The sequence below is a fragment of the Macaca thibetana genome, chromosome 5 (genome assembly GCF_024542745.1).
Source record: "Macaca thibetana thibetana isolate TM-01 chromosome 5, ASM2454274v1, whole genome shotgun sequence".
NCBI lineage: Eukaryota > Metazoa > Chordata > Mammalia > Primates > Cercopithecidae > Macaca > Macaca thibetana.
Window position 1 is genome coordinate 67,361,651 of NC_065582.1, and position 26,226 is coordinate 67,387,876.

General features: G+C 35.0%; 1 protein-coding gene across 8 annotated transcripts in view; it reads right to left on the reverse strand.

Moving 5' to 3' along the window:
* BLTP1 (bridge-like lipid transfer protein family member 1) overlaps positions 1–26,226 on the reverse strand; it is a 211,409-nt gene that overhangs the window by 113,347 nt on the left and 71,836 nt on the right. For 7 of the 8 annotated variants that reach the window (XM_050792619.1, XM_050792620.1, XM_050792616.1 and 4 more), the window contains exons 23-35: positions 23,680–23,859; positions 21,530–21,658; positions 18,801–18,920; positions 17,819–18,099; positions 12,865–13,115; positions 9,971–10,229; positions 7,980–8,817; positions 4,945–5,015; positions 3,998–4,171; positions 2,900–3,020; positions 1,746–1,892; positions 1,233–1,360; positions 689–888 (exon numbers count right to left, since the gene is read on the reverse strand). In XM_050792619.1, coding sequence (XP_050648576.1) covers positions 689–888; positions 1,233–1,360; positions 1,746–1,892; positions 2,900–3,020; positions 3,998–4,171; positions 4,945–5,015; positions 7,980–8,817; positions 9,971–10,229; positions 12,865–13,115; positions 17,819–18,099; positions 18,801–18,920; positions 21,530–21,658; positions 23,680–23,859 — 2,899 coding nt within the window. The remainder of the gene's footprint in view (positions 1–688; positions 889–1,232; positions 1,361–1,745; positions 1,893–2,899; positions 3,021–3,997; positions 4,172–4,944; positions 5,016–7,979; positions 8,818–9,970; positions 10,230–12,864; positions 13,116–17,818; positions 18,100–18,800; positions 18,921–21,529; positions 21,659–23,679; positions 23,860–26,226) is intronic. The other variant, XM_050792618.1, reaches the window with a different exon arrangement.

Genomic DNA, 26,226 nt, shown 5'->3' on the forward strand with positions numbered 1-26,226 from the left:
CACTGTTTTACAAACAGAATGATTTAAAAAATAAGACAGACTATAAAGATCACGTCCTTTCTGTTCTTTTCTTTTTTTTTTTTTTTTTTTTTTTTTGAGACGGAGTCTCGCTCAGTCGCCCAGGCTGGAGTGCAGTGGTGAATCTCGGCTCATTGCAAGCTCTGCCTCCCAGGTTCACGCCATTCTCCTGCCTCAGCTTCCCGTGTAGCTGGGACTACAGGCGTCCGCCACTGCACCCGGCTAATTTTTTTTTTTTTTGTATTTTTAGCAGAGACGGGGTTTCACCGTGTTATCCAGGATGGTCTCGATCTCCTGACCTCGTGATCCGCCCATCTCGGCCTCCCAAAGTGCTGGGATTACAGGCATGAGCACCGCGCCTGTCCTGTCCTTTCTGTTCTATAATGAGCAAGTAAATAGCATGGAAAAAACACATGGGAAATAGAAGCAGCTCCTAATTTGGGACCATAACACTTAACTTTCTTACCAAAGTTTACTTTCTATTCTGTACAGAATGTGAGTGACAAGTAGCTAAATACCACATGTTCAGTACAGGGAGAAATACCTTTCTCTTTCTTATAGAATATTCAAATTGTATCAATAGTCAAAGGAAAAAACCATGTTCCCCTTTGCAAAAATCATCTTAGATTTATATATGCCAAGAAAAAACATATTGGTTGTAGAATCCTACCTGTTGTATCAAGACCCCTAAGTTGCCCATGAACTCGATGAATGTTTAACTTGGCTGCAATTTCTTTGCCTTTTTCTGCTCCAGCATTTGATCTGAGAGATCCAGATGACTGAGGCTGCATCTTTGTGGCCTGAACATACCTATCAAAATTTGATGTTCTACCAGGTTCTGCATTGTTTGAAGTCTCTTCAACCACACCTCTTTATGAAAAAAAAGAGAGTAAAATGTTCAACATTTAAATAACACAGTTCAGAGAAAACATTTTACCTACAAGGTTTACTTAAAAAAAAAAAATACTCTACTATTATACACCAATAGTAGTAAAAAATTCTTCAATGTTTACTGAAAGATACTATGAATAGAAACAGTAAAAAACTTTTAAAGAAATATGTTACTAATTTATAAATTAAGATTTGAAATTCCAAAACCAGTTTTGAGTTTTAACATTACCTTCTTAGAAATGTATTAAAAATAAAAGACGATCAAGGCTTGCTTTGACATCCAGCAAGATAATCATGGCTCAGATTAATAAAGTCTTTCTTACCTATTCATACGAACTTGTGTAGCAATTCTGTCAAAACACAATGCCACTAGGGAAACATGAGTCACACTCCTACTAGGAGCTGTAGTTGGAGATTCTTCCACTGAGGCTTGTAACAAACATAAGTTTACCTAACACACACACAAAATTTCAGAGCTGACAAGTGAAAAGTTATCACTTAAACATAAAATATGCACAAAAATGAAAAACTACTGTTAAGAATGGCATATCTATGTATCTGACAGTGAAGACGAAGCTTATGAATACAGATTCTCATAAAATAATCATAATTACATTTTCACTGCATGAATGTGAAACATTCTACTATTACTTAATATTCTGCTTAAGTAAACTATTTATATTACATTAAATCTACAGTAGATCACAGGAATAAAACATATATCTTTTAATATTACACACTGTTCTACCATGATTCACGTTGGTAACTGAAAAGAACAAATACCATCAAAATGCTCTCCTCTTTCAGGAAAAAATTTTTAAATATTAAATTGTTACCTTTGGTATGCTAACATTAGTCTGAAGCCCTTTAATTGTTACATTATCTTGCTTCGTTATAACATTTGTCTGTGCTTGTCCTTGGTTAGTCGTTCCTATTGTAGGGTGCTCAGTTTTTGTTCCTCTAACGTCTTGTTTGGAAGATAACTAAAAAGATCATAAGTGAAATTATTTCACAAGCTTTTCATAACTTCCACGTCATCCACAACAGCAACTCACTTATTCACGCTGCCCCTCTATGCCCATCTATGTGCCAGCTGCATTCTAGTTTTACATCCCACCTTAAAATCCAAACCTTCTTAAGCTAGGAAATAGACTGGTAGCATCAGGGTTGAGAAAAGTAATATATATTAAATTGAAGTCAGCCTATAGAGAAGCAGACAGAAAAAATGATACAGTAATTATAGGCATTTTTTAAGATCACTAAACTCTACTGGCTTGAAAACAAACTTGGTTTCTGATAATTGGCTCCTTTTTGGCTAGGAATATTTTCAAATTTCTTTTTTTCACTCATCTACTCTATCACATGAAATGCCAATATATATTAAATAAATAGTTAACTAAAATAATCAGTCTCACTTTCATCTCTCTTCTGGTCCCTACTCCAAGTATAATCCAGATAAATTTGAAAATCAAATGGAGAAGCTCTGGAAGAGCACTGGGATATGACTGCTAAGCAACTGGTTTCGTGGCTAGAACCACAATGTAAGTAGAATATCACACAATGAGAGTAGTGACTTGATTCACTGAAGTGAATGAGGAAAATCTCAAAAGTAATACTAAGATACAAGTCATCTAATCATAGAGGAAAATCAAAACATAACCAGCTGTCTTAGAAAAGCAAGGTGTCAGTCCTAAAGAATATTCATTCACTTAGGGCCAAAGCTCTTTAGAAAAGGCTTGGAACTAAGCTGCTTCTGAAATAAAACAAATAAAGCTATTTAATATATTTTTTAAATAAATATTTTTACTACTAGTCAATCTACAGTACAGTTATATGTCCTATCTTTTATGGAGCCAATGACATATAAACGCTTTTAGAACATGTCCAAATATTCTGATTTAACTTGTGAAGAAAATTTTTCCAGTTTGAATATTCTGTAACCATGATAAATATTCAGTTTGCTATGCCCACTGAATTTACAAGTTCTTACATTTTCTGAGAAGGTAGTCTTGCTATTTTGGACAGCTTCCCTGAGGACTTTAGCATGAAGATCATCTACAATTGCAGCTGGATGTCGGGTACTAGCACAATGAACCATTGCTTCAATATATCTGAGGGGAAAAAACAGTAAATGAAATATTTAAATGTCACTAATCCTACAACTTAGTTTATGTAAACATATCATGAAACATAGCACCATCTGAATATGTACAACAATCGCTCAACATTGAAATGAGAATGTCTAAGCCACATATTTAGAAATTATACAAGGGAAACATTTCTGAGGTTATCCCCACCATCACCACCCTCACCCCAAGAAGAAGTGGTCCACATTGGGCAATGATCTTTTCTTTAACAAACTTCTGAAGAATATTTCCTGTGTTCTTCATTTATATGACATATCATAAGAATCTTAATAGTATAAGTTATCAAAGAAAAATTATGGGCTTTTGCAGGAAAAGGAAGATTTTCATGAAAGCTCATCTCCACTGAACCCCTTTTCTCTTTCCAACTGCTTCTACACCACTTCCATTATGTTCTATTCTCATTTTTATTCATGTCAGTTTTATATAATATGTAATATTGTTATATTATGGCAATATAATAATAAATTTGAATATATAGTCAGCTCTTCACATCTGTGGGTTCCAAATCCACACATTTAACCAAGCTCAGACTGAAAATACAGTATTCAAAATACAGTATTCATGGGATGCAGAACCCACCAATACAGAAGGTTGGCTTTTTTAATCCGCAGGTTCCACAAGACCAAATGGCAAGACTTGAGCATCTGTGGATCTTGGTATCCACAGCAGTTCTGGAACCAATACCCGACAGATACGGAGGGACAACTGTAATTATTTAGGCTGAGAAAGTAGCAAATGATAACTGAAACACAGACCTCTTTAAGCATATTTTCATTTTTATTCAATCAAAATAGCTATCAATAATCTTCTATATGAACATATATCACATATACTTATAACTATCAACAATCTTCTATATGAACATATCGTATCACATATACTTATATCACAGAGTAATCATTGTATAAAGCAATAGTTGTATTTCTAGACAAAATCAATACCTGTCTAAAGCTTCAGCCACCAGGGGAGTCAAAACAATATCAACAGTTCCTTTTACTTCAACTATGGCTGTTGTCCTGGTCTGGGACACTGGTTGATCCAGGGTCCACTCTTCTGTTAATGTTTCATCATCTGTGTTATCAGCGAGTTTTTTTTCCAAAGGAGTATATGGCGTACTACACAATTTAACAAGCAAATCATACATTAAAAAGACCATGAATTAGAAGTTAGAGCTTCCTTAATGAGTGAACACATGCATTCATTACAACCATAAATTTTATGGAATTGGACTTTTTTTTGTTTTTGTTTTTGAGATAGAGTCTCACTCTGTCACCTAGGCTGGAGTGCATTGGTGTGATCTCGGCTCACTGCAACCTCCTCCTCCCAAGTAGCTGGGATCACAGGCATGAGCCACCATGCCTAATTTTTTTTTGTATTTTTAGTAGAGATGGGGTTTCACCATGTTGGCCAGGCTGGTCTCGAATTCCTGGCCTCAAGTGATCTGCCAGCCATGGCCTGTCAAAGTGCTGGGATTACAGGTGTGAGCCACCGTGCCTGGCCTGGACTTGACATTTTATGTCCCAAAGACTTTTCAAAGGCCAAAAGAAGTACTAAAATGCTAATTGATCAAAGATGGCTAATACATCGAATGAGAAAAAAATTTTAATATATTTACCTGATGTACCTTTTGCAAATTATGAAAAATATGATACTGAATTCTTATTAGTCACCAATTTTGATGTGCCAAGTTATAGCATGTTTAATAGAAATGCTACTGACTACTTATAAATGTAGCCAAAGCCATAACAGGCAAAAGAGCTGAATTATTTTGGTAATTTATTCTTAATATAAAGTTCATACTTAAATAAAGAATGATTATTATTCAGAATAAACTCTACCCATCTCATAATCAAGGAATACACTTTAAAAGCATGTTATTTTTACTTACTTTGAAGTTGATCCTGAAAGTTGCATGCCTCTGTCTAGCAAAGAATTAGCTGTGAGCCCCTGCTTTATAACCTAGAATATAAAATACTATAGTCTAGATTTTTTAATACATTTCTCTAATTTTATATCAACTGATATATGTAAATATCTGAATTACATAATATGATTTTGAGATATTTGATATAAACATTTGACAAACTGAGCAAATCAAAGAATATATTCAATTGGCAGTTTCACTTTGTTGATTCAAATAAATGGCAGAACAGGGTTGTGAGGGTAAAAGACTATAACTGAAACTTAAAAGCAAGTGTTTCAAATGTCTTTCCTCCAGAGTTTCTTTTCAAATTGAGTTTTTTCTCAAGTTAATTTTAGTCTTCTCCTAGCACAACCAACTTTTAAGTGGGAAAGAGAGTCACAGAAACATTAAACTATAGGAAAAACTATTCTTATATTTTATATCCATAAATGATAACATGGAAAATAAATAAATGAACCTGACTAACCAAATTGAACCTTTATAAATGCTAGTCAATTATTTAGACTTAATGGCAAAAAATAACTTTCTTACCTCCCAGGTCACTTTTTTTTCCCCCCTAACTACCCAAGCCTCTGGTAACCACCATTCTACTCTCTACATCTGTAAGAGCTTGCTTAGATTCCACATGAGTGAAATCATGAGGTATTTGTCTTTTAGTGCCTTACTTAATTCACTTAACATAATGCCCTCCAGATTCATCCTATTGTCACAAATGACAGGATTTCCTTCTTCATGGCAGAATAGTATTTCATTGTGTGTATATACTACATTTTCTTTATCTGTCCATTCATTGATGAACATTTAGGTTGATTCCATATATTAGCTATTATGAATAGTCCTGTAATTAACATGGGAGTACAGACATCTCTTTAATAAACTGAATTAATTGCCTATGGATATTATCCAGTAGTGGGATTGCTGGATCATATGGAATTCTATTTTTAACTGTTTGAGGAATCTCCATACTGTTTTTCATAATGACTGCACTAATTTACATTTCCACCAACAGTGCACAATTGTTCCCTTTTCTCTGCATCCTCGCCAATACATGTCATTTTTTTGTCTTTCTGATAACGGCTGATGTTCTTTTTTTGAAGCTTTCTAAAAATATTAATTCCTTGACCTGTCTTCTCTAGAGATTTGACTGCCTAATCAAACTAGAAAGATTTATTTAAAATACTGAAATAATTCTATCCTCCCAAGTACTATTCTGCACAAAGGCCATTCAGTTTTACACTGGAAAATTCATATATCAACATATTTCCACATGGAGTAAAAAGGACATTTTGAAATCTTAGCATGGGCAACTGGTTTTGGGCAAGATAAGAAAATAGTACAACCTTAAAAACAAAATTTTGCAACTGTCACTAATGTTTCTTCTTCCTTCAATAAGTATTATTTAAATGCCTACATAATCTATGAGAATATTCAACTCCATGTTTCGTGTCCCATCTTTACTAATACAGTTTACATCCAAGCCCTGGTCATTTCTTGCACAGACTACTGTGACGTCTCCTAAGTGATCACCCCAATTCCTCTCTTGCTTAATGACAATTCAATTCTACTTAGTGTTCAAAGTACATGAGATCATATCATATTTCCTTAAAACTCTTTAGAGTTAATAAATGAAACTAAAATAAAATTCAAACTCCTGATGCCATGGTCTATAAGCTCCGAATGATCTGACCTTTGTTTAGGTCTCTAACCTCATTATGAGCAAGTCTCCCCACTCACTATCTCTCAGGCATGCTGACCTCTTTTCCCTCTTCAGGGCTTTTGGAAGGTGGTTGCCTCTGCCTGGAATGCAGTGCCCCTAGGTCCTCCTATCTTCAATTCCTCATCATCCTTCAAATTTCAGTCTAAATATATCTCCTCAGATGGACCTTTCATCTCAATACAATCTAGGTGTCCCCACCCCTTGTTATTCTCTATCCCGGTATCCTTTGGTTATCATCATAGACTCTTCTCAATTTGTAATTATATACTGATCTATCTATCTATTAATTGTCAGTCTTCCCCCTCTAAACCATAAGCTCCATATCCATTTCCCTCACCACTCTACATCAAATGCCTTGTTCAGAATACTGTATAATAAATATCTGAATTATGAATAATTAAATAAGTATTTAGACACTTCAAATAAGTATAGTATTCATATTGGCTATAACCACTAAATTTATTTTGAGGTATTTTTAGCTTACCTAAAAAATTCTGTAATGCATTTTCAGAATACATTACACAAATGCCCAACAACCATATTCATACTGAATTATAAGAACTCAAATGTCAAGTAAGTGGACATTGAAGGCTTTGCATGGAAGGAGTTGATGAATTAATAAAAAGAACATCATTAAAAACTTCAAAATTTTATTTTTAAGACACAGAAAATATGAATTCAGAAAGAGCTGATCCAAATTTTTTTTTTTTTTTTTTTTTTTTTTTCCCCAAGATGGAGTGTCGCTCTGCCACCCAGGCTGGAATGCAGTAGCACAATCTCAGCTCACTGCAAGCTCCGCCTCCCAGGTTCAGGCCATTCTCCTGCCTCAGCCTCCCGAGTAGCTGGAACTACAGGTGCCCGCCACCATGCCCGGCTAATATTTTGTATTTTCAGTAGAGACGGGGTTTCACCATGTTAGCCAGGATGGTCTCGATCTCCTGACCTCATGATCCGCCTGCCTCAGCCTCCCAAAGTACTGGGATTACAGGCATGAGCCACCACATCCAGCCTATCCTAATCTTAGAGTATAATGCAGACAAGAATATGTGTTGATTAGATTAATGCAGTGACAATCAACTATAAACCATTTCTCAATTTAATTTACTTAAATTTCTAATATTCATCAATAACTCTGTGACCTATCATACATAAAGCCATGGCTTCAGAAAGTCTATCTCTCAGAAAGGTAGCTAAAAAGAATGAGAGTAATTATGAAATAATTTCTTAAAAATCTATTTTTCTAAATAAATATATCGATGGAAACTAATGATTTGGTTTATACCTTAAAAGTTGGAACAGAAAGCTGTTCAAATGATGATGAACTTTCTTCACTGGTTGGTGTATCCAGATCAAGTGGACGATGCAATGAGGATTTAGAGGTTCTTTTGTTGGATGGGTGCTTAACTGACCAATTAATTACCTGGAACTGAGTAAGGTAAGTCTGATAACAATTCATCACAGGTTGTTGTGGAGTAATCTGTTCACTCTCCACTGTTTTCTCACCTTCTACAATATATAGATGCTCTATAACATCATCTTCTCCACCTAACGCAGAAACAAATGAAGCCTGAGAAGGATGAGTTTTGAATGGTAGAGTTCGGGAATCCTGAAGGCTTTCTCCGTGTCCAGTCAGTGGTCCTTCTACACTGTGATATATGGAACCCCTACTGTAGTCAATCTGCTGGGTTTGCTTTTTCTTCTTTTTTCTACCTGGGTAAGTTCCAGGGCCTTCATCACTGCTAATGGGCTCAAATTCCTCAGCAGCAGAAAAGTAGGCTTCACTATCAGCCATTGACATGCTGGAATCCATTGATCGATACTGATGAAATGAATTAGAGTCTGCAGATGGTGTATATGGGAATGAACCAAAACTTCTCCTCTGCTTTGGTGAGTCTAGTACATTCTCATCACTTCGAGAGACATCACTACTAAACTGGACTCCAACTGTTACAGGCTGCTTGTCCCCATAGAAAGCAGCAGTAAGACTCTTAGTACTTCCAAGACGGGTGGAACAGACAGAGGCTTGTCGTTTCAAGGGAGATCTAAGAGGAGACTGACCTACTGACTTATCCTGAGTATTAGGAGACACAGGGCTGTTTCCTGAAATTTCTGTAGGGATACTAAAATAGAAAGAAAAGCTATTACCATTTTCTATACATCATAAAATTTACTCTAAGCATAAAAAGAAATATCAATAAAAATCCTTTTGGTAATTTTAATCATGTACTTTACAAATAAAAGAAAATCTACAATTTTATAATAAAATACCCAAAGTAGCAAAACAGTACAGTATGTGTTCATACCCCTCATTAGTTCCAAAAATTTTTGAGGTAGCTTAAAACACAATAAAAACTGAAAGAAACCCCAGAATGTAATCTAAACCATAATCCATGGACACTAATGCATTTATAAAGTTTTTTTTTTCTTTCACATCCTTTAAAAACTTGTCCAACAAAATATACCAGGGGCCTTTGATTAAAGGAAACTGGAGGAAGAAGTTATACATAACCCCAGTATTTCTGACTTTAGTAACTGATGTAGTAGTGCCATTTTCTAAAGCAGAACAAGTTAAGAATGATAGGAATAAGGCCATTTTTAATATGTTGAGTTTGAAGTCTCCATGACATATCCAAGTAGATATATCAAGAAGGTAGCTAGGCCTTAGGAACAAAGGTTTTGGCTGGAGTTTTACATTTAAAAGATGTTAGAGAACATAATTGAAACCAAACAGTTATTGAGACTCCCTAGGGAAATAATATAGAATAAGTGGAGAAAAAGGAGAGAATGTTCAACAAAGGGCAGGCTATAAAAGAAAGAGAAAAAATAAAGGAGGAAGAAATGGAGGACAGGACAATGGAGACTGAGAAGGAATAGCCAAGGAAGTGGGAGGAAATTCTGAAATGTGCTATCAAACCAAGAAGAAACTGTGATTCAAGAAGGGAGGGGCCAACTATTAAGGTGCCAAGAGGAGGAACAAAAAGTATCCATTAGACTAGAAGGATAATATCTGAATGTTAACAGTGATTCACTCTGAGTGGTAGGATGACAAGAAACTTCCACTTTCATTATACTTTCTTGTACTTTCCTCATATCTGGAATGAATGACTTTTATAATCAGACAACAGCAAATTGACATTTCAAAATATGTTCAGATATACAGGAAACAATTTTCTAAAGTGGGGGAATGGAGAGGGAAGAAGTTTTTCTTGCCAGAATTTTAAACAATTATAATCCTATTTATGATCAGGCTTCTAAATCTAAGTGAATACTGACCTTGCTTGGCCATCATCCCTTTTTGTCCCATGCATGAACTCTTTTTGAACCAAATGGTCATCAGCAACAGATGAGGGACTTTCCTTTTCACCAGCCAACAAAGGCTGTGCAGCACTAGAACTACTGTTCTCTTCTGAGGAAGAGGATGAACTATGAGATCGTAATGGTACTTGAAGACTAAGGTGCTGAGTTTTTCTCTCTACTTCTATTCCCACTGATTTATTTTCCCATTCTTTCCTCTTCATGGCATTCACATTACCTAAACAAACAAAAGGTGGGTTAAGTGAACACACAAAACTCAAAAGCAGTTTATAAAAAACCATGGCAATCTATTCCATTTTTAAGTACAACCTTTTCTTTTTTTTTTCTTTTTTTGAGATGGAGTCTCACTCTGTCACCAGGATGGAGTGCAGTGGCACAATCTTGGCTCACTGCAACCTCTGCCTCCCGAGTTCAAGAGATTCTCCTGCCTCAGCCTCCTGAGTAGCTGGGACTACAGGTGTGTACCACCACACCCAGCTAATTTTTGAATTTTTAGTAGAGAAAGGGTTTCACCATGTTGGCCAGGATGGTCTTGATCTCTTGACCTCGTGATCTGCCCTCCTCAGGCTCCCAAAGTGCTGGGATTACAGGCATGTAAAAATAACGAGTGACTAATTTCATATAGCAATTTGTTAAACATTTTAGAAATATATCTACATAAGTATAGCTCCCAGGCCCATAAACAGTGAATTTTTCTTTTTAAATCTTTTATTGGAAAAAGTTCAAACTTACACAAAACTTTCAAGAACAGTACAAAGAACACCACATATCTTCTACTTGGATTTACTTATTTTAAGCATTTCCCCCTTTTTGCTCTAAAAGTTCAATGTTGACAGGGACTGTATCATTTTTCATTCACTGATGTACCTCCAGTGCCTAGAACAATGCCTCATACACAGAAGGCACTCAATACATGATTTTGTGAATAAATAACGACTTTAGGATCAGAGTGAAGCACCACTGTTTCAGAGTTTCATAAAGAGCTCTGTGATGTGTTACATAAATTGAGGGGCTGGGGGAAATAAAAAGAGAATTCTATAGCTGCCTAGATCCAAAAAAATAAATCTTGCTCAACCTCCCCTCTCCTCCTACCATCCCAGTTTTAGCCAAAAAAAGTAAACCCACTAATGGAGAAAACACCTCTGTGAACAGAATGCAGTTCTAGTGGCATTCAAGGGGTAAGAGTTGTAAACCTAAAATATAATATTTACTTCTAGTACCACAAATGTAAAACAGAGCAATGAAAGTCAAAAGAAAAAATGGTCTTGATTCACTTCTAAGTGATACAGGAACACAGTGTTCACTGAGAATCACCAAGAGATACAGACGCTTCCTATTATACATTATAAGAATTTTACTTTTTTCAATGTTAGGAAGAGAATTTACTATTTTCCTCCTTTCACATCATGTATAAATTCCCTGCAAATATTCTTTCTTGAGTTTGTGATGGTTAATCTTTGAAAATCAAGCAATCTTTATAATTAACGCCAGTTATAGCACAGTAGAGAGAACAACAAGGTGGCTTCAAAGGCCCTGATTCTAGTTTTCTCTCGGCCATACCTGGCTGTATCACTTCATGCAACTCAGTCTCAGTGATAGGCCTCAGTTTCCTTACTACGAAACAAGGATAATATCCACTTTACATGGTAGCTTAGGGATTAAATGAGAAAATGCCAGTGTAAACCTTTAAAAATGAACATTATTCAAACATAAAAAAGTTATATAAGACAGCTAAATTATTACAATCTATCTTATCACTTAAATGCCAGGAAGTTTTGGTGTTTGCTGATTTTATAAGATAATCTGCTCTCATGCTAGCAAACCTACCAAAGTACCTTAAAATAACTTGTTCACACATATACTACTCAGTAAAAAATCATTTAAACAGGAATTTAGCATATGTAGTCCACCTGTTTGTTTCCTCTAAGAGCTTCTATACATGGGAAAGGAATCTGATAAAGTCTTAAAGGTAAACTCTTTCCTATCTTTTTTTGTCTACTGATAAAAGGCAGAGGTAAATTAATATTTTTAAATTAATTAAGGGGAAATGGCTAAATATTCATGAAGTATCAAGACTTTTCTGCTTTTAACATCTTCACAGCATGGCAACTTAAGCAGTAAATATTGCACTGAATCACAGGAATACACAACTAAAAAAATCCAGAGGAAAATCTGTTTCTGAAGTCTCTGGAGAAAAGACTCTAGGTAAATCTAAATATAATACACTTAAAGTCACTCTTCACTGCTCATACCAAACTGATGTATTTGCAGAGTTATGCTAAAGATTCTAAGACCAGAGTTCTTTTCTTGACATGTTTAATTTTACTGATAAGGAAACTATTTTGCAAAAATAATTGGTAACATGGGGGCCAATAGTATAAATATTACTATTCAAAATAGTAATTTTGTATAAAAGCTATTTTTGTAAAAATTTTGTAAAAAGTAATTTTGTAAAAAAAAATAGTAATTTTTCGTATAAAAGCAAGCTGGTAAAACAACTGTTACCTTGAAGCACAGCTATTCCTAAGTATTTATCTGGATGCTGTGTTACAGGAAAATAACAATATGTAAGGAAATATTTAGAATAAACTCCATGAGGAAAGTCACCCACGTCAACAACAGAAGATCTGAATAGCAGACCTACTTCTGCCCTGTGTAACTCTGAAACAATCACTACTTTTATCTGGCTTTAGTTAAGTCATGTGCAAAACAAAGGTGGATTACACTAAACCCTACTCATAACATTACACAAAATAAATTGAGTTGAACAGAGTTAACACTGAATTTCTCTCAGAATGGCATAGTGATGAAGAAAATAAACAACTAGCACAAGTGACGAAACATTTTATTACCATCTATAATTTTGGGAATTTCTTTAGTAATTATCCATTCTCCAGGCTGTAGCAGAGACTGTCCATAATACATATCAGACTCTGCACTTGTGCTTGAAAATGCAGAGCTACTGGAAGGTGTCAACTCTTCAAGTTTGAAGAAATCTAGGCCAGTTACCGTGCCACCAAAGAATCTGCAGCCACCAAGACAACCACATTTGTTTCTACACCTCTTATTCTTCAGGATATCATCTGGCCACAAAAACCACAACCTAAACAGAACCCAAAAGAAAACAAAAAACAACAACATAAAAAACAAATCATTAAGAAATGAAAAACTTTTTGATAGATAATTAAAGTTAATTGTAAATATTTTTAAATGACAAAGTAAACACAAAGGTTTATTACTACTGTGTGTGTGTGTGTGTGTTTTAATCATTTGCCTTTCTAAAAACATATAGTCTTACCAGAGCAAGTGAGATGGAAATTACCAGAATCAATAATAATAGAGATATGGCATACATTAAAAAGCCCAAAGCATTAAAAAACAGCAAATATAAAAATCAGACATTTAAGTCCAGTTTTACAATGTAGTAAACATTCTCAAAAAAACTAAAATTTTAAGACATTAATCCAAAAAAACCATTAGTATAGATTATGCTTGATAGCTCATTACCTTTAGCATCTCAGAGCCTATTTCACAATGCAAATTTAAAACACTAAAAAATTATAAATATGGAGCAACGAAGACATTATTTCTCAATAAAATTAAAATAATGAACTACTCCATATTTTAGAGAAAAATAATATCCAGGTCTACTCCTTTCTAATAAGGACTCCAAATAAAGTATTAAAAATGTATGTAAACTTCGGGTTCTATATAAGTGACTCACAGATCTGTCAGTATTTATTAACTCCCCTCCTTTCTTAAAAAATAGGGCTGAGGCAGGAGAATGGCGAGAACCCGGGAAGCGGAGCTTGCAGTGAGCCGAGATCGCGCCACTGCACTCCAGCCTGGGTGACAGAGCAAGACTCATCTCAAAAAAAAAAAAAATTATGTAATAGAAATCTGTGATATATATCTTTATTCCTTTTTTTTACTTTAATAAAATCCTCTCACGTTTACAGTCTATTTTTCTAAGCATTTTTACATGTATTGTCTCCTTGGATTCTCAAGACCCGCACAGGGAGACAGAATAGGTATCATCACCTTCATTTTACATTCATTAACTTATATTTCTTGAACATATCTATTAAGTGCCTAGTGTCATGCTAAGCAACACTGAGATGGTCTTATCCATATGAAGTTTACAATACAGAGGCAAAGATAAACAATAAACAAGGAAATAGCAAATAATAAATTGTATCAAGTGCTATGAGGTATACACGATGTTGTAACAAAGAAAATAGAATCTTTTAAAAAGTAACATTTGAGACATTAAAGATGAGATGAAACAACTTAGAAGTGGAACATCTATCTAGAGAAGACAGAAGGAAAAATGTATGAGTAGGCCTTAAGATGAGGGACAGCTTAAGGTTACTTTGGTCAGATGTTACTCATTTCAAATCACTTCTGTATTTTAAAGTATTAAGTCAAGCAGCAAAGATATCTTAAAACACCATCAAAATAAAAGAACTTATACACATAATAGACAGTTTTTTACTTCATTTCCACAGCAAAAGCTTGGTAGAATGCATGACTTTGGGTCCTCTAAACCTGACTTGAAATTCTAGCTGTGCCACTTACTAACCCTAGAACTTCAGACAAGTCAACATCTCTAAGCCTGTTTCCTCATCTGCAAAATGATGGTATGATACATCTAATAAGATCATTGTGAGGATAAAATAGCATAACACATGTAAAGCACCTGATGCAAAATCTGGACTACAGAAGTTACACAATAAACATTAGCTCTCCTTTCCTATCTTTGCATAATCCAATGCACTAGTTGTCAAACGTTAGCTTGTATTAGAATCAACTGAATGGCTTGTTGAACTATAGAGTGGCTGGGCTTCACCTCCAGAGTTTCTGATTGAGGTCTGGGAAGGCCTGATTATGTATATTTGTAATAAGTTCCAAGGAGATGTTGATGCTAGTGGTTTGGGAGCCATATTTTTAAAAAACATTAATCTAACGGAACTAATTGTCTATGTATCCAGTAGCTTTTCCAGTAATATCAGAAATGAATATAATTTTCTCTAAAATTCCTGGGAATCCAACATGCACAAAGGCAGCCAAAGCTGAAAGTCAATGAGTTACCATGTGGGGAGAGCAAATCGTCATGAATCCTAGGAATCCCTGTATGTTCCTGCTGGGGATGCCATGAATGCAAACTCTGTCCAGCGTATTTCACAGGGTTGTGTTTGGAGCAAGCAGCCTTGAGGGTTGAGGTAATCCTTCTCTCTGGAAAGAGTAGGCTTGCTTCCACTTACTATAAAAATAGTAAGACTCCCCAAGTTCTCTGTTCCTCTTCTTCAACGTAATCTACTTTATGCACATATTCATCATGATGGGCCTTTTTTTTTTTTTCCTCCCGAGACTGAATCTTGCTCTGTCTCCCAAGCTGGAGCACAGTGGTGCAATCTTGGCTCACTGCAACCTCTGTCTCCTGGGTTCCAGAGATTCTCCCGCCTCAGCCTCCCGAGTAGCTGGGACTACATTATCCCCTCTAGGACTCAGGGACAGAGTTGCTAGATTTAGCGAATAAAATATAAACAAAAATAAGTTTGTTCTATGCAATATGTGGGGCGAACTTACACTAAAATGTGTTTTGTTGTTTACCTTAAAGTGAAATTTAACTGGGCATCCTGTATTTTATCTGACAACTCTACTTGGTGGGTACAGGGAACCAACCCGCCAACACGTGACTGGCTACCACTTTTGCTGTAATATAGTCTCTGATCAGAAGTTTTGTGTATTTTGCCAGCATCCATGAAATTGTAACAGCTAACTTGTTACCTTGTAAGAAAGATAAAAACCCCAGACTCTTCACAATTTTTGACAAACTACAGCACTGTAACCAACCTAAATGAGCTACTTGGAGCAACTTGAGTCACCTGAAGCAACCTCCTCAGTTCCATTACCACCTTGCTCTACCACCTAACCTAATCAAAAACAGGCATTTGTTTCACACTAAGTGGCTTCCTGAGCAATAAATAACAAAGAAATCCAATTTATTTTACACAATATTCTTCATATATGAGCTTTCATACTCAGATATATGTCAAATCTTCCTCAATTAATTTAAAAGATTAATGTAATATCAATAAAAATCTCAACAGATTTTTTTTAACCAGAAAAATGGTTCTCAAGTTCTTCTGGGAAAGTTAACAGATGACAATAAACATTTTGTGAAACAGAGAAATGAATATGTATTAGGTGTAAATTTTTCCCTCTGTATTTGAATAGGTATTTGCAGAAAAAGTGATTTATCTCCTTACCTAAAATAATATACACATGTACCCCATATAAAATCCAGAGGGATTCGAGTTTTATATGTTAACCAGAAAAAGGAAAAGAAAAAAATAATAACAGATGCTATTGATTACTAGGAAAAGAATGGCTTTCTCAAATTAGTAACTGATATATCTAAATGTATAAAATTAAAGTCATATATGAAAATAAAAACAAAATTAAAAGATAAAACAAACTGTAAAATGCTAGCAACAGAGATCACAAAAAGGGTGATCATCTATAAAGAGCTCTTAAAAATTGAAAACCACCAAGACCCCAGTAAATAAGTGTACACAGAATATAAACATTCAATTCACAAGTGAAGAAATCGAAACAGCTAACAAATGTGGTTTTTAAAGTATTAATTTCAGAAATGTATAAATGCAAAATAAAGAGATGCCATCTTTCACTTATCAGAAAATGCTCAAAAGGTAGTAATGGTGCAGGGTGACAGGGACTAGCTAAAAAGCCATTGGGGATATAAACTGAAATAATTTCTGGCAAGTAATTTGGGAATGCATATGAAAAGTCTTAATTTTCAACTCATTCATCCTCCCTTCCAGGAAATTATCTAAAGGAAACAGCCAGAAAGCATGGGAAAATATTTTATGTGCAAAAATGTTCCTCTATCATTTGTAATGGAAAATTTAGAAACAATCTAAATATTTAATATAAGGGCAATGGCTAAATAAAACATGTTGTGTCTTTTTGGTAATGTATTATCATTTTTTTAAAAGGATCTTTATAAAATGTTTAATCATGTGGCCAGATGCTTGGGATATAAGTTTAATACAAACATGCAGAATTTTAAACTGTATATACAGGATGATTTCAAGCATTAAAAAAATACAGCAAAATCCTGGAGATAAAATTTCATGTGGTAGGGTTATGATCATTATTTTCTTTTGTTTCTTAATAGTTTCCTATATTTTTAGAATTAGCATATATTAAATATACAATGGGGAAGATGGGGATGGAAAAAGTCATACTGTCATTTTAAATGGAAGTGATTCAGTAAGAGGCACTGGCAACTTTTAAAATCATATATAATAATTTCCTAAGGACCAAGGAAATAGGCCTGAGTACTCTTAATCTTCCTTGCAGTTCTGAAGGCCCATAAAAGGAGTTTTATACAGTAGACGGTAGTAGTACTGTGATTTCTAGGAATTAATGATGACTTGAAAGTCGAGAGCTGTGGTAAGAGAGAAAATGTAGTGCTTTACAAAATGTTATTTGGGGACCGTAACTTAAACTTGTTTCACTGTTGGCATACATGGTATAGACTTAGAAACACATCAGAAAATAATGTTACTTCCAACAACTATACCATCACCAGAGACAAGATATATATTTACTTAGATATTAGGTCCTTATATATTCATTGAGGTGCAGCAGCACAATTATATTAGGTCTTTATTTAAAATATTCTTAGTCCATTCTCTCAGTAGAATTTCCTCTATAATTATCTAGTTATTTTCATCTGAACAGAAGACTACTGCCATTCTTAAAATTTTCACTTACCTCTTAGTTCTGGCATCATGAGTTTCTAAGAAATGTCTTTGTGCCTCATGTTTAGAATGATGGTCAGCAGCCAAAGCAATATCAACAGTAATAAGTCCTAAATTGGCTGACCCAGCTTCAAGCCAATAGGCCCTCCGTAGCACTGCAGGCTGAAGTCCAATTCTACAATTATTTAATTGCTCAATGTACTGTCTCACTTGAAAATCCTGAATTGCAGCACTGATTCCTTCCCCAACTGATTGATTGTGGAGATTACAGTTTGCAACTCGAATTGCACCCATCTAAAAATTGAATGAAGAAAACGAAACAAAAGTGTAATTTCTGTATTTTTAAGTAGCTTAGCCAAAACTACTGAATAGGTGATCATTTCAAATAGAGTAAAACATAAATGGAAGGAGAAAATACAGGAAAAAGAAATAAAAAAGGAAAAAAATGGGAAAGGGACAAGAAGGGAACAGAAAAAGTTAAACAAAATAAAAACAAAAATAGGCAATTTTTTAAAAAGAGGATAAAAGGAAAAAAGCAGAAGTCCACAGGCAAACAAAAGAAGTAAATGATGAAATCATAGAAACTTAACAAGGCTTGATTTTAAACTACAATCCATAAAAGAGTGGGAAACAAATGTTTTCAGGAGCCAGGCAGAAAATATAAATGTATGAATCCTAAAGACATTCAAAAATCACATCATTTAAAAGCACTACCAGTTTACATCCCCGATATAAAAGCAACCTACTATTTTATATCCCTGCCATAAAACAATGTTATAATAACTCAGTTAAGAGTAAATAACTGGTGAAAGTATGCCTTAAAAAAAAAAAATACTGGAAGAGAACATGGAGGAGTAAAAATTAGAACGCTTTCTCCTAAAATTATGTGGCAGTCTGTGAGTTGACAAACTATAAGTGTGTGTTTTAGTTCAAGAAATAGAGGTTTGGTTTAGTAAAAAGGAAAAAGCACTACACTGGCCGAGCAAAACACTTACCTTTATATTTGTAGCACAACCATGCTCAACAATATAAATATCGGCTCCATCTACTGCTAAACGAGTCATAGTATATTTCAAATCATCTGAAGTTGGACAAGGCCCAGGAATACAACTCAACTAAAATAAAAAAGGATTGTACATCTTAATCATCACCATCAACTTATTATTTTGACAGTTAAGTCGTCTTCTTTAAGTAAACACAAAAAAATCTAGTTATTGATGTATTTTTTAAAAATCTAATTTCATTCTTTTACAATAAATGAAATCAGCAGTTAAAGTGTTATAAATTAGAAAACTATACATTAGAAATCAATAAGTAAGCATGCACCATTTTCATTCAGAAGAGGCAAGTAGCAAGTCTAATGGACAATACATATACAACTTCTTACTGAAACTCAGAGAGGATAAGCAGAGTAAAGTGATAAGTAAACAGTGTCACAGGTTTACAAGAATTGTATGAGTTTAGAGTTGTAAGGTTTTCTTACAGGTACTCCATACACACAGATGTATTTTCACACACACACATACACAAATATATTCGCTGTAAATATTATGGTATCTAAGATAATCCACATTAATTTTATTTTACACCTAAAACACAGATTTTTATGATGTTTAGGTTAGAAGAAAATGTATCACCTATATCAATAAACTTCTTGAGGAGATGGCAGCCCTGAGTAAATTATTGGCCCAACAGCATGAAAATGCTCATTAGTGGCAGAGCCAGAACTAGAAACAGGTGTCTTACAGTGTAGTCAATACTCTATAAGGATATATTTCCTCTGGACAAAAATAGACCTAAACAAACTAAAGTGGCAGAATCGAGATCAGTAGTTGCCTGAGGTAGGGGCTGACTGCAAAGACACACAAAGGAATTTTCTAAGGTGATAGAAATGTTCTATATCTTCACTGGTGATAATAGTTACACAGGTATATACAGCATTTGTCAAAGCTCAAACTGTACAACTTTATTTATTTATTTATTTATTTATTTATTTATTTTTGAGACGGAGTCTCGCTCTGCCGCCCAGGCTGGAGTGCAGTGGCCGGATCTCAGCTCACTGCAAGCTCCGCCTCCCGGGTTCCCGCCATTCTCCTGCCTCAGCCTCCCGAGCAGCTGGGACTACAGGCGCCCGCCACGTCGCCCGGCTAGTTTTTTGTATTTTTTAGTAGAGACGGGGTTTCACCGTGTTAGCCAGGATGGTCTCGATCTCCTGACCTCGTGATCCGCCCGTCTCGGCCTCCCAAAGTGCTGGGACAAACTGTACAACTTTAAAAGGATGAATTTACTGTATGTAAATTATGCCTCAATTAAACTTATTTTTAAACATTTTAGGGCCGGGCGCGGTGGCTCACGCCTGTAATCCCAGCACTGTGGGAGGTCGAGAGGGCAGATCACGAGGTCAGGAGATCGAGACTATCCTGGTTAACAGGGTGAAACCCCATCTCTACTAAAAATATACAAAATTAGCCAAGTGTGGTGGTAGGTGCCTGTAGTCCCGGCTACTTGGGAGGCTGAGGCAGGAGAATGGCGTGAACCCAGGAGGCGGAGCTTGCAGTGAGCCGAGATGGCACCACTGCACTCCAGCCTGGGCGGCAGAGCAAGACTCTGTCTCAAAAAAAAAAAAAAAAAAAAAAAAATTTAATGCAACGTAAACACTTTAAGTTAAAAAAAAAAAAAAAAAAAAGAAAGAAAAGAAAAAGGAGGGGGAGGCACCTAAAGGTATATTTGTATTATCCATAAAAAACTGCCTGCCTGACCTATGACTAAGGAACCAATTCTGTGGAGCCTGACAATGTGTTTATAGTAAGGAAAAAAAATAAATTTAATCACCAAATATAGCTGTTTCCTTCAATGTCAATATATAAGCATGCATTACAGATTTTTTTGGACGGAAAAGTAGGATGAACTACTTTCAATTCACAGTAATATAACACCAAACAAATATAATTTGTATAGCAGAAGAACAAAAAAAGAAAGACACATATGGGAAAGAACTAGAAAGAAAAACTAAGCTGTTAACCACTGTGTTGTGGAACCAGGGTAAGTTATTTTTCTTTTTTGAAACAGCCATGCTTTCCAGATTTTCTGAAATAACCACGCTTCCAAAATCAGGGGGAGAAAATGCCTCCCTCCCCAAATTCATAAGAGAGAGTATTTATTGCACAATAATACTATGCATTTCATTGCCACTGCACGCGGTTTTAGGGATTACTATCTACTTTTTGCAATCCTTGTGAAGATATTGTAATGACCCTTAATGAAGGTGGCACAATGTTGTGAAAAGAGCATAACATGTGGTGTCAGGAAACTTGGCAAATGACCAACCTTGCTATTACATTATGGGAGAAGTGGCATGTCCAGAGTGGTCTGCAAACCATGTCATGTGAAGAATTCAACCTTCTCCTTGTTTCAATTTCTAAATCTTCTACATAAATATATAGCCACATCCCAATAATGCAATATGACATGAATGTTAACAGCAAAAATGTAAGCAAAATATAATTTTTATAATTCTGTTTATTTTTTAATTTGTATGTTTTAATAATCATCTCATATTTTAGATAGTTAAAATGGCCAAGAATTTTAAAAATAATTTTATTAACTGAAAAAACTGCAGTTTGCTTCAAGGCTACATGTATTTGACTTGAAGCTGATATCTCAATATTCCATTTTTAAAAATTCATAAACATTTATAATATTGCTAAGATATTTGTTAACATACCTTGGACTCACAGAACCGACGATCAATTCCATGCTGACATATTATTACTGATTTTGGTCTTTCCAGTTCATACTCCCGACATACCACATGAAAAACAAATGTCTGTCCCCACTCCAAGAGGCATGCCAGCTACAGATAATCAGTGACAAGTTGACAACACTGTTAGCATTCTAAATAAGTGTTCAGAGTTTAAAAGCTTCTGAAGAATGTTAACATGGCTTGGAAGAACCCAAACACTATCTTAAAACTTCTGCTAAATAAGCAACTTGTTAGCCAATGATTTTTGCTACCTTTAATATCATTTATATGCTTATGTTACTTTTCCTTTATGAATGACAAAATGCATTGCCAAAATGAAAACTCATTTCAACTGAAAAATTTCACTTCAGCAACTTTTAAAGCAAATCCTTTTATTCAAGGTTATATATCTTTCCTGTTACATAGCTAACTGAAATGCCTACATAGAAAAGCACCTAAAATTCTCTAATCATAAACCAAACTTTTATGTGAGAAAGTATCTAAATATCACATTGAGCTACAATTTTTAAAAACCAGGTATTTTGAAGATTAAAGCACTTTTGTTTATGTAAATAGAAGCTTAAGTAAGCATATAATTCTTCAAATCTTCAGTTTTTTAAAAAAAAAAAAAAAAAACTTTATTTTATAATTGATTAGAGCTGTTAAAAACATTGAGAGAGAGATATACATGGCATTATTCCCCCAAATAAGTACATAATTTAAACACTTGGAAAATATAAATTTTACTTTTAAAACATACAGAGAATAGAATAAACATAAAAGTGCCTACAGATTCATGAACTGTGCAGCAAACAGTGATGCTGAGATTTTATGCAAAAGAAAGAGAAATGTTTCACCTTATAAACGCAATTTATAAACATGTAAGATTCTAGCAGTCCTTAGAACAAAGGAATTGTACCAGCACGGCTTTATTCCCTTCTTAGGGAACAAGCTGCTTTGGAATATGCTTCAGTTTTCACTTGTATATTTAGGGATGCGAAATGGGAGATAATAAGGAAAGGACAGTTACAAGGCCAGTGAGCAATGACTATTGCTTTTCATCCATTTTTATACATTCCATTATGCATTTCTTTTCACATATTTTTATAAATATCATTATACATTCTAATATTATATTGAGATGACGTACAACTCCAAAATATCCCTTTTCAATTCCATTCATTTTCCCACCATTTCTAGAATATTAATTTTTGCTACCCTCTGACGATTTCTTCCAGGTATACAGGGCATCTAGGTTCTTCATCACTTTCTTGTTGCTACTACATACCTCTAAATTATATGTTTTATACCCATTCTATAACTTTTTATCAAAATTGAGTATGTAACATTCCTATCAAATTCGTCTTTTGAAATATCAAGATGAACATTCATATTATAATAAATATATGACTCAGGTGAAATGTTAAAATAATATGGCAATTCAACTAAACTTCAGTGGCCAATTAGAAACAAATAATTATTAAGGCTTTTGTGCCTTCTAAGGATTAAGTGAAAGGGGTGGTGGGAGAGAATTTATCCAAAAGGATCACACCTAGAATTCTAGACCAGATTTACTTACCAGTAAATTCACTTTTATTTTTTGAAACTATTATAAACATCACTAACGGCAGCTACAAATGATGTAACCTTGCTTTGGGACATGACGAGCAAAGAACCTTATTACCTAATCCTTAGCATCATAAGAGCTACTTTCAAATCCTACTTAAGAAATATGTAAGAAAACAAAGTTCTTAAAAAATTACTCCATATAGTAGAAAAATAAGATTTTTTCCAACAATGGAGGGCCAAGTAACATAATTTTAATAATATATTAAATTGACTTCTAGAACAGTACTCATCCTGAGTTTTTCCCAAAGAAAGTCTCAAATTCTTGGAAACATTACATAGAACTACATACATTACACCCAACAAATTATATGTGGCTCAGAAAAGTGAAACTTGTCTCTGACTCACCTATAACTAAAATTCTGAATGGCAAGAATGACTCCCATCAGAATGCCATCAGTGGAAATGCAATGAACATTCAAACAGGCATACAAGTTATTCTTGAGAAGGTGGATAAAGAAAGGAAAAAGAAAATAAGTCAGGAGGTAGTACTCTGAAAACCATACCTGTGGTGCTGTGACCTTAGCTGTAAGACTTCCAGCCTGCACATCAATTAACCACGCGTATTCTAAGGAATCACTTCCCAAAGGAAGACCTTCTGCTGAGAACATAGCGTGTGCTCTCAGCTGGAGACCTGACAAATTGATGTGACCTTCCCTGAGTACTTCATCCACAGGGGGTCGCTGCTGAAAACAATAATGATGAGACTGTAAAACGTATAAGAAAATCATATTATAAATTCCAGTTGTTTCCCCCGACACCCCCTGCAGAGATGAACAATAAAATCATGCCATCTATAAGGCTTCAGAATCCACAAGCTCCTAACACAACCTTGTACCCACAGAGGTAGTCTGAGTTAAGCATCTTTAATGAACAATATCTATGAGAGCCCAACTATTATAAAAAGCAAGATAGCTGAGTCCTAAAAAGTAGACAGATCTCTGATTGGCAACTGCCTTTATGAATAACAAGAAACTACAGTAGTACTCTGACAGGGAATACAAGAGACCAATCTTTTGTAGGAAATCCAAGAATCGTGAGATTAAAATATTTTTTAAAAGGAAGATAACATTGAAGAACATGGACTGTTAAGACCAAACAATGAAGAATGGTGGTGAAAAGTAAACTTCCATACAGATTCTGAGGACTATGTAAATACAAGGATAGTTTTATCTTACAGAGAATAATTTCATACTCACTACTAAAAAGCCGCATGTATTTCAAAGAGAAAATTTCTAACATATTCAGAGAAATAAAGGATATGTCATAAAACAGATTATTTCATGGAACACTAGTTCCACACATTAAGAATAAAGAATCAAATAAGTCTGGAAATGCCCTACTGATCAGTCACCAATTTCTTAAATCTACCTCCCAGTCTCTCACAAATGCATTGACTTTTTTTCATCTTCAGTGCTCTCATCCTGGTCCACACAGCATCACCTCTTGCCAGGACCTTTTCAAAGTATTAACTTTTTACATCTCTCTGCTCCATACTCTATCAGTAGTCACAGAGATCTTCTAAACATATGAATCTGATCCTATTCTTGCCTCCAGACCATTAAATGCTACCAGAGCACTGCCTACCTCACCTTGTGGCACTTTTTACTCTTGAAATTATTTATCTTAATTTTAATGTTCACAATATTTACGTTCTCCCCCAGGTTCATTAATGACCATTTCTGTCTTATGCACCAAGTATCACTGCACCTAACAGTGACCACAAAAAGTAGATGCTGCTGACTAGACAGATTTCTTCACAGGAAGTGTTCACAGAGTCTTCAATATACCAAGATACACTGAGGCAGTTCACAGATTATTTCCCAACCTAGTTTTATTATGGTAGTCCTCTTCATGTATGTCTAGGCTACCTCACAGGGTTAGTGTTCCTTGCTTTCAATATATGTGGGGAAACAGTCTTAAAAAAAATTTTTTTAAGGATAAGGGCTAACTCTAATTCATAAGAAGCTTTTTTTAAAAAAATTCAAATTGTGACTACAATAATCACTCTAGAAGCTCTTCTGATCCAATTTTTCATTTAATTTTCATCCAAGCTATGTGACTTTATATAAAATCACCTGACTTCTCCAGGCATTAATTTCCTTACCTTTTTTACTGAGAACTGGGGAAGGTGGTCAAGAAAGTTATCTTCTGACACTGAGACTCAATAATTCTCAGTATAAAACTTGTATGAAATTTTTTAATCTCAAAATTACATGTGGATCTTGGGCTTTCCTAAGGTACAGCCTACATGATACACCAATAAACATTATATTCTAAATTTTATTGCAGTTTGCATCATGTGTGGGTTGAATGGTGTCCCTCAAAAATATATGTTCAAGTCTGAAGCCCTGAAACCTATGAATATGATCTTTTTTGAAAACAGGATTTTTGCAGATATAATTAGGTTATGCTAAGTTTACACTGAGGGTGGGCCCTAATCCAATATACTGGTATCCCTGTAAGAGGAGAAAAAGTGGGACACACAGGCACAGAGAGAGAGTGGCAGCCAGTCGAGATGGAGGCAGAAATTTGAGTGATTCATCTACAAGCCGAGGAATACCAGGGATTACTGGCAACTCACCAAAGCCTAAGAAGAGGCAAGGAAGGGTCTTTCCCTACAGCTCAGACAGAATGTGACCCTGCCAAGAGGACTTTGAACCTCCAGAACTGTGAGAGAATACATTTCTGTTCTTTTATGTCACCTAGTGTAGGATACTTTGTTATGGCCGCCCTATGAAACTAATACATAAGATGACCACAAAGTTAAAAGTGCATAGTTTCATAATGGGACACAGTAGTCCACCAGTCACCTTAGATCCTTCATCTTGAAGCCTTAAGACTGTTGCTACCCAGGATAAACTACAAGTGGGCAATCCAGATTTGAGCCTTGGAAGTAGACAAAGTGTGAACCCTCTCACTGTGAAAGAACATTAGATAGTGTAATGACAGATGAAGAAAAAAATTCTTAGGAATAGTTGTGTCAACACTATAGAACGTAAACAAGGTAAGTAGACAAGCAAATTCTAAGAGGATATATATGGTATCTTTGT